This window comes from Paroedura picta, chromosome 4, assembly GCF_049243985.1.
Source record: "Paroedura picta isolate Pp20150507F chromosome 4, Ppicta_v3.0, whole genome shotgun sequence".
Taxonomy (NCBI): Eukaryota; Metazoa; Chordata; class Lepidosauria; order Squamata; family Gekkonidae; genus Paroedura; species Paroedura picta.
The window spans coordinates 101491348-101506910 of NC_135372.1; the positions used below are offsets into that span (position 1 = coordinate 101491348).

General features: G+C 42.4%; 2 protein-coding genes and 1 long non-coding RNA gene across 15 annotated transcripts in view; 1 reads left to right on the forward strand and 2 right to left on the reverse strand.

The window, feature by feature from the left end:
* The window catches only part of ELK4 (ETS transcription factor ELK4), a 29211-nt gene extending 27913 nt beyond the window's left edge, over positions 1–1298 (reverse strand). For 9 of the 13 annotated variants that reach the window (XR_013230465.1, XR_013230464.1, XR_013230463.1 and 6 more), the window contains exon 1: positions 973–1189. The gene's annotated coding sequence lies outside the window, so the exon portion shown is untranslated. Of the gene's footprint in view, positions 1–972; positions 1224–1275 lie in introns of those variants that run through there. The other 4 variants (XM_077334741.1, XM_077334737.1, XM_077334743.1 and 1 more) reach the window with 4 other exon arrangements.
* LOC143836033 (uncharacterized) lies at positions 1144–15233 on the forward strand. Its single transcript, XR_013230467.1, has 2 exons — positions 1144–1475; positions 12039–15233. It is a non-coding gene; the product is annotated as an uncharacterized LOC143836033 (long non-coding RNA).
* Positions 6222–12961, reverse strand: LOC143836032 (Krueppel-like factor 15). Its single transcript, XM_077334746.1, has 2 exons — positions 12027–12961; positions 6222–7645 (listed from the first exon to the last, which is right to left on the reverse strand). The coding sequence occupies exons 1-2, from the start codon at positions 12959–12961 to the stop codon at positions 7459–7461; spliced, it is 1122 nt and encodes a 373-aa protein (XP_077190861.1). The 3' UTR covers positions 6222–7458.
* Positions 15234–15563: the final 330 nt, after the last annotated feature.

Genomic DNA, 15563 nt, shown 5'->3' on the forward strand with positions numbered 1-15563 from the left:
TCCCTAAGGGAACTCTGGTTTAGCATGGCATTTGCAAAGATAGGTTCAAATAAGATTAATCTCAAGCCTGTGTTGTTCTCTAAAATGAAGACAATAACTTAATTCCTGCATTGTTGCTCAGGTGATCAAATAAGGTTACCATGCTGTTTGGAAAAGAATGCCCTATCCCTTTAACTGATGGCTCAGTAGGCTGTTATTCACCAGGGAATGTTACTTATTTCTATGCCATGAAAAACTACAGCTGCCATTTCCACTCATTAAATCTCTATTAAAGGAACAGGATGTTTCTTCTACAAGTTTGTTGATAACCCTATTCTCGAGGTGTGCTCCCCCTACAGAAAGTGTGGCGATTTTAGGAACACCAACTCCTGAATACTTCAGTACACAGCAAAAAGGAACCCTGACCCTGAATACCACAAGCTGGAAGTTACTCTCCAGGAAGAAACAGAAGAAGGGTGCCCATTCTGAGGAAGAATTAAAGTAAGTCTTTCAACAGCACAGACTGAATGAAAAAGCCCTGATTCCAAATGCTTGCTTAGCCATGAACAGTTCCAATCCCTTTCTGGCAAGGGACAATAAGAGGTATGATGTTAAGAATGCACCATGAATACCAGAAGTACAACAAGCGCACAGCCAAACCATCAGCGAAGTTATTGACTAAGTAGAAGTCTGGGTGGAGGGAAACGGAAGGAAGACACTACCAAGACCCCGCAGGCAGGAGCCGCGAGCAGATGTCAAGACATTCCACAAGGGCCCAGGCGAGGGGAAAGGCAGGGCTAAAGGCTGGCCGCGTCTCTCAGAGCCAGGAACTTCTACGAGAGCTCACTCCGAGAACAGGAGCGCTAGTCAAGAAAACCTCCCGAGCGCGCTCGCAGCCCCTCTGCCGCCTCCTGCATGCGGCCAGCCCCACACGCCGGGATGCCGACGGGCACGGGAGGGGCGGGGACCCGGGGACCCTCCCCCCGCGCTCACCTAGGCGCCAAGCGGTCCCCGGGCAGCGACAGGTGCGGAGCTCCCTGCCGAGCGGCCGCCCTTCATGACTCGGAGTCCCTGCGGAGCCGCGAGGCTCGGGCCCCCATCCCGTCGCGGCCGAAAACGAAACAGGGAAGCGCCTGACAGCACCCGATTCGCAGACTCGCCACTTACTCCGTGACAGAGCGACTCCCCTGTCCCATGTCGGCTCCCGTACTTCACACTTCCGCCCCTTCCCCCCCCCCGGGGGGAAAATAGGACAGGACCGAAGCTGGAAGAACAAACCAATCGGGATACGCTTACCAAGAAATCTGTTCAATGAGAAACTTCGTCCCGCCTGTCTCCCGCGGGGCATGATGGAGGTTGAAGTCTTTAGTCAGTGAGAGGCTGGCCGCCTCTCTAGGCCTGGGGCCGACAAAGCGTGTGGCGGTGCAGAATGCGTTTAGGAATGGGCTTCGGGCGAGTCCTCCCATTGTACTGCGGCGCACGATTGGAGCCTGCTGGTTGGTTTGTTTTGAATTTAATCTGTACAATTAACTTTTCTCCACTGACGTCTTCTACAGCCGCAGGAAGAGGAATTAATCTGCTTGAGGACAGATGGGAAGAAGTTAACGGCTTAGGAAGTTGATCGCTCCTCTGATTAATTTCTTCATATTCTCAGAGTTAGTGTCCTATTTCAGAACAGGAGGGGGTGTGTTGGACGAAGAAAACTAAGGAGCGAAGGCTTGATCTCAAAGGAGTGTTGCTGACAGTTATTTTTAAAGTAAAATAGATCGTTTGAATTAACTTCCTCCCTAGTAACAGCTGCCCTTTTGCGAAATCACAGTTTGAGGGCGAAGAAAAGTTTGCGAAGGCCCCTAAAATGGTTAGGAAGACTGATAGAACAGTGAAATTTCAGAAAGCTGGTGAAGAACATAAAGTACTGCGATCAAGAAGGCAAAAATTTAGTTTGTTTCTTGGTTCTTTGGAGACCCGGTGCAATGTTTGCAGGAGCAGGGCAAGAGGCGATGTAAAAGATGCTGCCAGGAAAAGACTTTTGTTTCCTGTTGAAAATTGTATGGTAGGTTCAGCAGTTGGATGCAGGCCAGATTAACTGAATCAGAACTGATTCACTCTTGCACTTTGCTGCATGTGTAATGTTTTGCAGCAGTAAACACCCAAAAGTCTCAAATGTGTACAGTGTTTGCAAATACACAGGAGACATGCTCTGGGATCTAGATTGTGCATGGCCTCTGCTTCATGTTTGTGCGTTTATAGTGTTGTCTGCTTCATGCTTTTTCGTACCACTGGAAATACCAGTGCACTAGCTGCGAACTAGTTGCTTCATTAAGTGTCCAGATTTTATTTAATTGCAGAACTCAGGTGGGCATACACTGAGATCTTGACCATCTTATTCTGCAAAGTAGGTTAGTTTAAGAGTATGCCTCCTGACCCAAGACTGAACAGCATTGTTTTTAAATTTCAGAATTGGTGGCTTGAAGAGTGCTTGCTTATCAGTTTTTAAACATCTGTTCTGAATTTACTGTCTCCCAACATGTAGTAAGGTCAATAGGCTTAGCAGGGCCTAAACTTAGGGAATTACAGATGTATTTACGTAATATGTTCCAGTTAAAGAATCTCAATTTTCTGGTTGCAGAAATCAGGGTGATTAAATTTTACCACTTCTATGATTTGAGATAGTGTTTTGTAGCAGTTAGACTTGGATCTGGGAGATGCAGGTTAAAATCTACACTCTGCCATGGAAGCTCATTATGTGGTTTTGACCAAGTCACTCTCTCAACTTAACCTAGTTTACAGGGTTATTTTGTGGATAAAATGAAGGAGAGGATGATGAACTTGTACACTGATTTGAGTCCCAACTGGGAAGAAGAATGGAGTATAAAAATTAACAATATTAACAATGTTTTATTACCACATGTCCCAGTAAGGCAGTGAAATATGATCAAAAGGATAACACATTTATTTTAAAAGTGAATTCTGTTGCGGCAGGAGTACACTATTAATTTGCATTCCAAATTCCACATAACAGTTCCTGAGGTTTCTTATATATGCTCAGAAGTGTGCCCCAATGAGATCAATGATATAGTGTCAGCCACATCTAACAAAGTTCCTGAGCTCTCATCCAAAATAAGCATTGCCTTCCTCACTCCCTAGTCCCTGTACAGACCCTGAATATCTTCAGAATGGATCTAATAACCGTCTTCAAGTATTTAAAAGGCTACCATGTATGGAGCAGAGTTGTTCTCTCTTGCCCCAGAGGGACAGACCAGAACCAATGGGATGAAATTAATTCAAAAGAAATTCCGTCTAAACATCCAGAAGAAGTTCCTGACAGTTAGTGATTTCTCAATGGAACAGGCTTCCTTGGGAGGTGGTGGGTTCTCCATCTTTGGAAATTTTTAAACAGAGGCTGGATAGCCATCTGATGGAGAGGCTGATTTTGTGAAGGTTCAAGAGAGTGGCAGGTTACACTGGATGAGTGATAGGTTGTGAGTGTCCTGCATCTTGCGAGGGGTTGGACTAGATGACCCAGGAGGTTCCTTCCAACTACGTATTCTATGATTCTAACTGTGACTAGCCCAAGGTCACCCAGCTGGCTGCGTGTGGAGGAGTGGGAGATCAAACCTGGTTCTCCAGATTAGAGTCAGCTGCTCTTTGACCACTACACCATGCTATACTTTTTCTATGTCCTTTTGGAGATACACATCGAACTTCATTTGCCACATTGTCATCCACTTTGTGTAGGTCTTCTTGGAGTTCTTCACAGTCACACAGGTGTTTTACTATCTTGAAAATTTGATTTCAACTTGGTCACTGTACTACTTAGCCCTACTTCTAGATCATCATTTATGAATAAATTAAGTACTGGCCCCAATACTGATCCTTGTGGAACCCCACTGCTTACTTCCCTCGATTGTGAGAACTGTCCACTGATTTCTGCTATTTGCTTCCTGTCATTTAATCAGTTTTAAGAAAACCTTGTCAAAGGCCTTTTGAAAGTCCAGATATATAATGTCTATCAGGTCATGTCTACATGCTTGCTCAGTTTCTCAGAGAACTCCAAAAGGTTGGTGAGGCAGAACTTCCCTTTGCAGAAGCTGTGTTGATTTTCCTTCAAGCAGGCTCTGTCCCTCTCTGTGACTAACAATTCTTTTTTATTACAGGTTCTGCTAATTTGCCCAGGGCAGACATTAGGCTGACTAGCTTATAATTTTCTGCAGTGGTATAACATTTGCTCCTCTCCAGTCTTCTGGTACAGTGGCTGAATTTAGGATAGTTGATCTGCTACCCCATATTAGTAACCTATCTCACACATGAGTTCTCCAGTGCATGCCATCAAGACCTGGAGATTTATCAATTTCTCCAGTAAGTATAGAATGTTATATCTAGTCACCTCAATTTGGCTCAGTTCTTCCAACTCCCTTCACGAAAATAGGGGCTGTCCCCTCTTAGTCACCTGTTTTCTAAACAGAAAAGTCCCAGACTCCTCTCACAGGAATGGTGCTCCAACCTCTTAATCATTCTGGTTACCCTTTTCTGCCATTTTTCCAGCTCTGCAATATCCTTTAAAAAATACTATGACCAGAACTGCATGCAGTGGAAATGGTTTAGAACTTGAGAGTGGGAGATCTGCTAATTCATACTGTCAGGTGCTTTATTCAAAACCGATGTTGTTTTTCCCCAACCTTTTTGTTTGTTTTTAAAGGTTGTAGTCCTAAATAACCCCACTGGATTCAGTTGTTTATATTTCCGTTTATTCTTTTAATTGGTGATTTACTGGCATTGTTCTTTGTTTTAAGCTATTATTATCATTTTAAACATGAAATCCAAAAGCTTAATATGACACTGGGCTGATCAGTGTCATACTACTTTTGAAAACCAATCCCATTTGTTTGCAGTTTTTTTCCTTGTAACAAGAGCAAGAACACTGATTTTATATAACCATTATAGCTTTTTTGGCATGATATTCAGTGTTATTGATCGACTCTGACTGCCAATGGCTCTCCAGGAACTTCAGCAGAATCATATCACCTGATTCTTTTAACTGGAGATCCCTGGGATGAACTTAGGGCCTTCTGCATGCAAAGCAAATGCTCTGCCACTGAGCTATAGTCTACACACACACACACACACACACCTAATTCTCAGGTTAAAAATAAAGAAGTGTGGGGGTAAAAGTCACATGAATTACCAAACGACTGAAGACACATTTTCCTTTCAAGAGAATCCTGAGGCTGGCTTGTAGCTTTGAATGCTTTGATGACTGATTCATTTTGTTTTCCATCCATACATAAATATCTCTATGCCTGACTGGGCATGAATCCTGGAATGCTGCACCTGTGAGCACCAGTTGTTTTTGTGCTTTAAATAGGTAAATGGCCATAATTTAATTTTCCAAAGGTATTGCTTTTTATCTTTTGTTTTTTGCCAACACAGGCAGAAACACTTTCTAGAGAGAGAAATAGTGTTGCGGACAGTTCCTTATCATTTCAGTCAGCATCTTGGTTATAAAAAACTGTGCAATGGAGGTGTTGGAGAGAAAAAAAATAGATTTTATGGGCAGTACCTTGGAGTCATAAGAGAGGGAGGTAGTGTGAGTCATTCACGCTGGCACATCCTGAAGAAGAATGGTGCCCGTAGGGGAAGGAGGCTCGAACACCCAAGGCAAGCAAAAACAAGACACTTGCTCACACGCTGCCCTCAGAATTACAGACGCCCAAGTAAACATACATGGGATTAGGTTTATGCTAAGTAAACTATTGTTCTCTTCTGGGTAGAACTGCATCTGAGCACTGGGGCTGGGTGGAGACATGTATGAAATTACAAAGATGTGTACTTGCTTTCCAATGCTCCTTGCCTCATAACTAAAGCAGGTTTGTGTAAAAAAACAAGCAAACCTTGATAACCTTCCCCTTTGACCATGTTAAGATTTCTTTCTTTTACAGCAACAGTACACACTCATTCGTTCACACTGAATGCCTAGCAAAAGAAACACATCCTCAGGGGGGAAGGAATAGTGAGCCAGTGTGATGTAATGCAGGGGTAGTCAGCCTGTGGTCCTCCAGATGTTAATGGACTACAATTCCCATGAGCCCCTGCCAGCAATCGCTCATGGGAATTGTAGTCCATGAACATCTGGAGGACCGCAGGTTGACTACCCCTGATGTAATGGACAGAATGGCCGTAAACTTGAATTGTAGCAAGATGGGTTCATATCCTCCCTCAGTCATGAAACTCACAGGTTAGGCTTCTGTCAGGCATCACTTCTGCCTAATGTCAGTCATAGATTTATTATAAAGGAGTGGGGTGGGGACCTGATACAGTGTTCTTGATAAACACATTTTTCCATGAAAGCCATAAAAGAAGATGCTGGTGGCATAGAGGGGTAAGAACAAACAACTGAGAAAACAATTATCAAATCTTGTCTGCTGTAAACATACATTAAAAAAACTGGTTAAGTAAAAACAGCTGAGAAGAGGGAAAGACTGAAGTATGGAGACTATGATCCATGAGGAAAGGATGTTCTGAGCTAACATGACAAGTGCTTCCTAAATGAAAGTATTTCTTAAGACCTGCCTCTTACTTTTACAATCAATAATATTTGCACCTGTTCATTATTTATAGTGTAGGAATGAAAAGCAGAAATTGGCTCAGAGCTGTGATGACTTTCATCAGTGTGCAGCATCCTAAGGACTGTACTGTGCCAGCCCCTTTACGACGAAGCAGCCTGAATACTCCTCTGCCTTATTGCAGGTTTCTATGAAGAGTTTACATTTTGCACCATGCAGCAGTTCCTCCAAGAACACACACAAATCTCCTTGGGTGTATCATTGTGAGGCACTAGCAGTCTTTGGGTCATGAGCCACAGAAAGAACATTGAGATCTTGGCTACGGGAGCCCAAATGAAATTCACCATTATCCAAAATTCAACCATTTCTGTAAATAGTAATGATTAAAGCAGACGGCATTAAATGCGATGAACCCCATTTCTGGCGGCAAGAAAGTTTACAATTTTGAATCCTGCAGCTGTCAATTTTTAGCAGACATTTGCTTGGTGGTGTTTCCCTTCTAATTTTCAGTTCTAGTCTCAATGATAAAATGTATGTTTATTGAGAATGAAACACTGTAAAACCTGTAAAATAGTTCCCATTTGTGTAAGTATCGCTGTTGTCCACCATGGCAGGAACATTAGAAATGCCTCTACAATCAACATTCCCAAATTGAAAGCAAAGACTCTTTCCTCTGCACCTGCTCCAGCATCCTTAATTGTCATAAGTCACCCAGACAATTACAGATTTTACAAGAGTTCACCAGAACAGGAGACTCCAGTTGGAGGAGAGCCCTGATTGTAAGGCATTTCCAGGTTAGAGGTAGGCTTTGGGCTTTCCACAGATTTTGACACAGTGTCCTATTTCCTCCTCTTCCAAAGAAATGTTTTTTTCTACTTCCATTTACCTTGCCCATAATTTTCTCTTAGCATGGCAATTAAGAAAGACTTTTACCACAACCCTGATTTGTCTGGCTTCTCAGACTGAATGACACTTTGTGGATCTTCATGTGCTTGGATAAGTGGTCACTGCGTGCAAATTTCTTCTCACAAACTTGGCACTGATAAGGCTTGAGTCCAGAGTGGGAACGCTTGTGGCGAGAGAGTTCATCCGAACGAGAAAACCTGCACACAGAGAGTGAGATGTTTACCAAGGAGCCTGTTTTTATGCTTGACATTACCAGAGCTAAACCACAATGTGCAGAAAAGAATTCTGGGATCCAACCCACAGTGCTCTAAGACTGATTCTTAGTGCAAGGTTTTTGAAATTCCAAAATTGCATTTCCTCTCACACACTTTCAAACCACATACTGCAGAAAAACAGCTGTAGATTAGAGTCTGCATGCCGGGAACTGGTAAATATACACCCAGGGGCCAGTTCACACCATATGTAAGCTCTGCAGGTGGTAGGAATATGTGAGGAAGCCTCAAGCTCTTATAGGCATACAGCTATATCATTTATGAATCAAAGCAATTCAAAGGTCTTAGAAATATTACCAAAGTAATAATACTGTTGTGAAATATTCTCTTTTAGAGAAGGAGAACACAGACACAGAATTTGTCCAACATTAACATGATCTCATCGCCAAAGCAACTGTAGCAGAAATAAACCCCAACCAGATATTTTCCTTTCTGAACTAAACAGGCCTGTTCAGCCCATCTGGGATCTTCAGGTGGGACAATAGAAGGGAATTATTTTATCCCATGACAATATAATGAACCAAAGACAACAGGTACCTTTGCAACTTCAGAGCACGAAAAATAGCTCATGATTCAGACCACATGATATGGATCAAGAGGGGTAGACATGTTTGTCTGTAGCAGTAGAAAAAAGTCTAGCAGCAACTTAAAGAATAACAATTTGTGGCAGGGTGTGAGCTTTTGTGAGCCACTGTTCAATTCTTCAGATGCCAAATGAAGGCTCATTCCCTGACACAAATTCTGAGGTGCTATCGGGCTCTTGTTCTTTGCTACTACTACATTGTATATTATACATTTAATATTTTATTTAAAACTTTTATTGGATGCCTTTCTATTTTATGAAACTCAAAGTATGTTATAGTGTGGATAAAATGCATAAAATAGAATACACAGAATGCCAACATTTAAAATCATAATTTAGAACTACCAGTAAATTAATCACATGCAGGCCTCAAAACACTCTCTTCAACTGCTTCCTAAAAGTGGAAAGTGAGGGGGCCAGGCATGGGGCTGCCACTGAGAAGTCCCTTTCTCATATACACGCCGAACAAACTTCTTTGGTTGATGGGAACGTCAGGAGGGCCTCTCCCTGTGATCTTAATACCCAGGCAGGAATACAGAGAATACCCTGCATATACATGTGTGTGACAGCTAAGAGACACAGCTATCTGCAGTTCCTCAGTGTGTTTTCACGTGTTGAAACATGTGCTTAAAAAATGACAGTACATGTATGTTTACTTGTAATATATATTCTTAATCTGTATCACATGAAGTAGCTATGACAGTGTGATGAATGTACAGGATTTGGTGGGCACGAGAGAGAGAGAGAACCCTTCTTTATGTGCAGGGCTTCAAATTCCCTCAGCTTTTGCAAGCAAAAATCCCATTTTCTTTGCTCTTTCATCAGTGATCTGTACCTGATTGCAGAGCTAATATAGGAAATTCTTTTCCTCAGAGCATTGACCGTTGCTTTTGTAATAAGGCAAGGAATTCAGGGCAAGATAGATCAACAATGTGACACTTCATATCTCAAGATCCATCCTTTCCCCCTTTCTAAAAAGGTAAAGGTATCCCCTGTGCAAGCACTGGGTCATGTCTGACCCTTGGGGTGACGCCCTCTAGCGTTTTCATGGCAGACTCAATGCGGGGTGGTTTGTCAGTGCCTTCCCCAGTCATGACCGTTTACCCCCCAGCAAGCTGGGTACTCATTTTACCAACCTCGGAAGGATGGAAGGCTGAGTCAACCTTGAGCCAGCTGCTGGGATCAAACTCCCAGCCTCATGGGCAGAGCTTTCAGACTGCATGTCTACTGCCTTACCACTTTGCGCCACAAGAGGCTCTTTTCCCCCTTTCTATGCCTCTTAAAAATTATTTCTGTAATCTATGACCAGACAAAGCTTGTCTTTTGTTCCCAGGTGCCCTGTTCTCAGTACACACTGTTTTTTGTGTTAAAAAAATCATGTAACACTTTAAAGATCAGCGTATTTGTTGTTGCATAGGCTTTCATATCCTCAGTTGACATATATACTTGGATCTAGGGAAGAAACTTAGAAACAGTTTTGTCAAAAGGCTATGAAATGCAAGAGAGGCTATCTTACAAAGCTCAGATGTGCATAAGCTAAGCAGTGTGACCATTGGGAGCATGTGACCATTTTTAGTATGATGTTTGTGCAATCCAGGATTCACATGTACGTGGGTACAGTGTCAACTCTGAGATTTTGGAGATTTGGGAGCAGGGCACCCTCAGTTCTATCACACCACCTCCGATGTGCTCCTTACAAAGCGAGGGTGGGATTACTGACTCTTAGCTAGTGTGGAGGCCTCAACAAATGCTTATCTTGGCTACTCTGGAGTCAGCGGCATATGTTTATGTCTTGGGTCAAACAAATAATCGTGCCATGGTCTGGCACCACTTTGCCTACCTTTTCTTTACAGCTTCAGGGACACTAATTTTATAAGGAAAACAGCATACTGTTGAACCGATGGCATAAGCCGCTAGCACCCACCACTTTAGAGTTAAAAAAGGAGAAGCAATGATCAGGATTGTCTACTGTAACATCTAGTTTGGCTATAAGCTTTCAAACTGAACAACAGATCTTGAAAAGTGGGATATATGATAGAGCGATTAGAAGAGCTTATTGACTACGGATGAGAAGAATGCCATGCCAAAATGCTGGCTGTGATCACTGCTTATGACACCACACTGCCCACGGGATTCCCAGCTCATATCTAATATAGCAGAGGAATTTGCTTCTAAAGAACACTGCAGAGATCAAACAGATTGCTAATATATTTATCAGATTTTCCAAGACTAACTTTCAGCAGAAATACATTCCAGTGTATTCCAGAAATACATTCAGATCACCATAGCAAACGATGCTGGAAGGAAGATCAGCCAAAGATACTCTAGAGCAGCCCTTTTCAACCTTTTGACCACGGAGGAGCACCTGAAAAAAATGTTCAGGTTTCGAGGACCCCAGAAGTGATGTCAGCTGGCCACGCCTCCCTGCCATGCTCCCTGGAAGTAGCATGCATGTGCAGCTCTCATTTGTAATGTTTTAGGAGAAGATGCTCTAAAGCCTTGTACAGCCTGGAACCAACATACCTTAAGAACTGCCTTCTCCCATACAAATCTACCAACACAATCCAGCCATCCTCAGAGGCCCTGCTTCAGTGGCCCCCACCATCTAAGGCTATACAGGCAGCAGTCTAAGAAGGGTCTTCTCCATCATGGCACCAAAACTTTGGAACTCCCTCTCCAGGAAGATTCATCTGTCTTTCACCAGGAGGCGAAGACTTTTTTGTTTTTTTCTGACATACCCCAAATAAAACTTTTTGGCCCTTCTAGTATTTTTTGTGTGTTTTAAATTGAATTTTGTATTTAAACTCAACTTGTATTGCTTAAATAGTTTAATATTCATCACCTTGTGAACCCTGATTGAGTTGAAAGATGGCATTCAAATGTTCAAAAGAAATAAATATATGATAAATAAATTGGAAATTGCCTCGACATAATGGGCAAAACTGCCATGGATCACTGATACTTACATACTTATATACACACAAAATAAATTTGGTCAGTGTTCTTGTGTTTTACAGTAGGGACAGCAAAAACAATGTGAAGTGACTAGAAATGTATCTTTAAAAAGACAATAAGTTTAAAGATAGGCCCCACTTCAAAAAGTTTGAGAACCATTCCTTTAGGTGAGTAAAGTCTTGATTCCACTGAGTGATTTTCTTATCCTCTGGCAAGGATATGCAGTCATATTTGGGGTAAAGGTTTCAATGGGGTATGCATACAAATGGAAATTTTCTGAAATCGTCCTCTTAGCTACCATGTTGGGATTTATCAGTTAAAGCTTTCTCCATGATTACTAAGAAACCTGTCAAGTGTGTGATCTCATACTATGATGAAACCCACAAAAGCCTGCCAGAAAAGAGATTCATTCAATTTCCAACCAGAGATGAAAAGAATTACTTTGATTGCCAGCTTAAATGACATTAACCAAGTAATTAGCTGCTGATTAAATGTGTATTTTTTAATGGAGCCATCTCTTGCAAAAGAGCAGAAATGACAAACACTGGAGATGCATTTATCTGTGCCCAGTGTACATATATGATTCAATAAATTAAAAATTCTATTTCAAACATTATATGATTTGACCTTCCTTCAGGAACAAGGTATATTAAAAACAAAACTGCTAAATATAATCAAATTGCTTGTACTGTTAACTTGGACTGTTCATTTTTTCTTTTTTACACTGCAAGTTTTTTAATTTTGTTTTTTTCATTTTCACACACTTACCTCCAACCACAGTCCGGCCACGTACAGGTATATGGCTTTTCTCCAGTATGACGTCGGAAATGAGCCTTTAGATGAGAACTTTTGGTGTACATTTTGGTGCAGCCAGGATGTGTGCACTTGTGGACTCGGATAACTGAAGATGAGACTTTGGGGACCTTGGCTTCCATGTTCCTTGTGCTTCCAGTGACTCCCGGCCTCAATGTCACAGGTAAAGGAGCTATCCGTACATATTTCTGGTCTGTGCTTATCATAGGGCTCTGGATGACCTGAGGAAGAATGGTCACACTCTGGCCTTGCATTTTGATGACCAGTTGGGCCACTTTGATACCTCCAGTAAGGTCCTGAGTTGATGAACAACCTTCACTTGTTTGAATGGGCTGGATCTGAAGAACAACAGGAACATTTCCTGTTGTTTCAGAGATGCTTGTACCTGCAGCTTCTTGTCTAGATGAAACACAGCTTGGAAGGTCTTCATTTAGAACAGTTCTAGAGGGACCCTGGTTCCCAGGGCTGCTCAAATTGATCTCTGATTTTATCTCAAGCTGCCCTCCTACTGATTGCTTGTCGTTTGGCTCATCCTTGAGAAATGCTGTCTTCTCATTCAGGAACTCCTCAATCTCCTCCAGCGTAGGGATGAAATCCCTAGAGAGTTCTGTGCAAAAATCAGGTAGCTTGAGATGGGCTTCATAGATGGTGCCCTGGGCTTTCTCTGCTTCCTTCTTTACCTTACAAAGTGATACATCTGTCTCCAGTGAGCAGGGAAGGTTGGAGAGAATTGCTGGATTTGATACTTGTTCTCCATTGCAACCCTCCCACAAGTTTAATGGTGGCACATGAGGCTTACGTGCATCTGCAGTGCTATATAGTTGAACAGAAGCTGACGTAATCAATGAACTTGAAGCAGACACCAATTTGCTATCATTGACTGAGACCATTAGTTAGTCTTCTTCCACATAAACAGGTGTATCAATGGCTGAAAATCACAAAGCCTAGAAGGCTATAGATCCACCTACAAGAAAACAACCACAATGAAGTTTCTTGATTTTAGAAAAACCAACAGCATATGGAGCTAAAGAGAGTCTCTGTTCTAACAGAAGATGAACCAATAACAGGAGGGCTATTAAGCCAAATTTAGAAAGCAGGTTGGAAAATGACACAGGCTAGCATGGTGTAGTAGAAGTTCAAATCCCTATTCTACCATGGAGGCTTGCTGGTGACCTTTAGCCTGTCACTCTCTCAGTTGTGAGAATAAAGTGAAGAACAACGTAAGATGCTTTCAGTCCCTATTGTAGGAATAAAATAAATAAAATCTCCAAGTTTCTATTAGACCCCAGAGGGGGGAAAGATGACACAATGAAGAACCTAACAGGATAATTTCAGCCTCGTGAAACTGATTTCTTTTAGGAGATGTCATGGAGAAGCAATTAATCCCCTCCCCCTAATACACCCCATCTAAATTTTTCCCCAGTGGATGCTATTTTCAGTTAACATCTCCCACTGAATGTAGTTTGTCCCTGATTCTGCCTCTGATAGTTATTGCCCATATTCCCTGTTCAGTAGGTAATCTGGAGAGCAGGAAGCATCCTGGGGAAAGGCAGGTACAGTTTCTGCCAACACCTTCTCACCTACAGCAGGAAGCCAGCCAACAGACTGCACAACCCACAGGCATCTCGGATCATTCCTTGTCAGCCATGTGTGGGCCAGGAACAAACTGGTTTTAAGTGTATCATTCTGTAATTTTGGAAATCCTGTTTTTATTTATTTAAAACATTTATAGGTCCCCAATGTGGTAAACATTTCAAACTTAAAACATGAAAATATTAAATACAGCAACTAATGGTCTTAATAAATGTCTGGCAGTAGCAGATAAAAATGAAGTAAATACATATGATGAAAACTTGAAGAAGAGTTGGTTTTTTTGTAACCCACTTTTCATAACTCAAAGGAGTCTCAACATGACTTGCAATCATCTAGCCTTCCTCTCTCTACTACTAATACCCTTTGAGGTAGCTGGGGCTGAGTGAGAGAATTGTGACTGACCCAAGGTCACCCAGCAGGCTGCATGTGGAGGACAGGGGAATCAAACCCATTTCTCCAGATTGGAGGCTGCTGCTCTTAACCACTACACCTAAGCTAGCTCTCTGAGTATCCATTGCTCTTGTCTACTACAGAAATATCCTGATGCTGGTGCAGAAATGAAATTATGGATAGACATGAAACCCATTGAAATTTTAGAACTTCACAGCTTGGATTTCAAGCTTCACTTTTACAATATGGCTTTCATTTTTAACTGTTATGGCACACCTCATACATTAACAGTGTAATCCTATGCAGAATCACTAAAAGTATAACTAGAGGTTCAAAGAAACTTTCTTAATCATTCATCCATACCATAAATGAGCAGCAATTAAGTTATTTAATGAACTGCCCATGGGAAAATACAGGGCCAATGCCTGACATTTTGCAATGCACATTGAAACAGCATTCATAGCACTGGGACAAAATCTCTTTCTTCAGTAGTTCCCTTGTCCCGCCCTGCCGACAAGGGAGCAACTGCGAGCCGCGTGTAGCGCGGCTCGCAATTGCTCCCTGGCCGGCGGCCTGACGTGTCGGAGGCACAAAGCGCCTCATGCCGCATCAGGCCGCCGGCCAGGGAGCCCCCGCCAGCCGCGCATAGCGCGGCTGGCGGGGACTCCCTGGCCTAGCACCCATTGTATTGTGAGTACAGCGGGCTTGATCACTAGTATACAATATATCCAGTAATTTGACCAATATAACAGCAACCAAAATGTGGTCCCAGGTAATTTTATCCCGCTTTCCCAATCTTCATTAGTGGTTGCAAATTACAAACCTAAAACAAGGCATTAGATTTGCAAATTATTCATAAATTGTGCTTATTGAAAATTAATCATATCTACTTTATGAACAGAATCCCATCAGCAGCTTACGTTATTCAATGTGTTAAATGTGAAAAGTATTGTAATAAATTGGCAAAGCTCTCGAACTCCAAATTAGTAAGGCATATCACTTGGGCACCACTCCAAAGTCATGGGGGAAATGTTCAAATGAAGTCCCCAGTTCTTCTGCTGACTCTGACATATTTAAAGCTCACCTACAGAATCCAGCTTTAAAGAATGTTATATTGGTCGAATTGTTTCAATTGTTTCTATTTTTCACTACTAATAAAGTTTTTAATTATATGTCTAATCCCTTTCCATTTGTTTCTTAAGATTCCTACCTATCTTCAGATCTACATTATGGATTTTTTCAGATTTATTATATAACTAGGCAAAAGCCCGCTGCAAACCTAAATGCAGTGGGAGCTAGGGGGGCACTGTTTGGGGGAGGGGTGGCAGAGGGAGGCAGGGCCAGGTGGGTGAAGGTAGTGGGCTCCTGCAGCATCCTGAACCATAGCTCCATAACACGGCATGGGGAGGGCACCGTGGGGCTGGGGCTGGTGGAAGCAGCACAGGGTGATGGCAGGCAGCTCGGGAGCGGCAAGGTCTCGGAAGTGCGGGAGTTGCAGGTTCCTGGTGC

What these genes read in the sequence shown, in the direction of transcription:
- LOC143836032 (XM_077334746.1), bottom strand. Translation starts at nt 12,961, where the DNA reads ATGGTCTCAGTCAATGATAGCAAATTGGTGTCTGCTTCAAGTTCATTG. An exon ending in TGGCCGGACTGTGGTTGGAG is followed by an intron (nt 7,646 to 12,026) that starts GTAAGTGTGTGA and finishes CTCTGTGTGCAG; the next exon opens with GTTTTCTCGTTCGGATGAAC.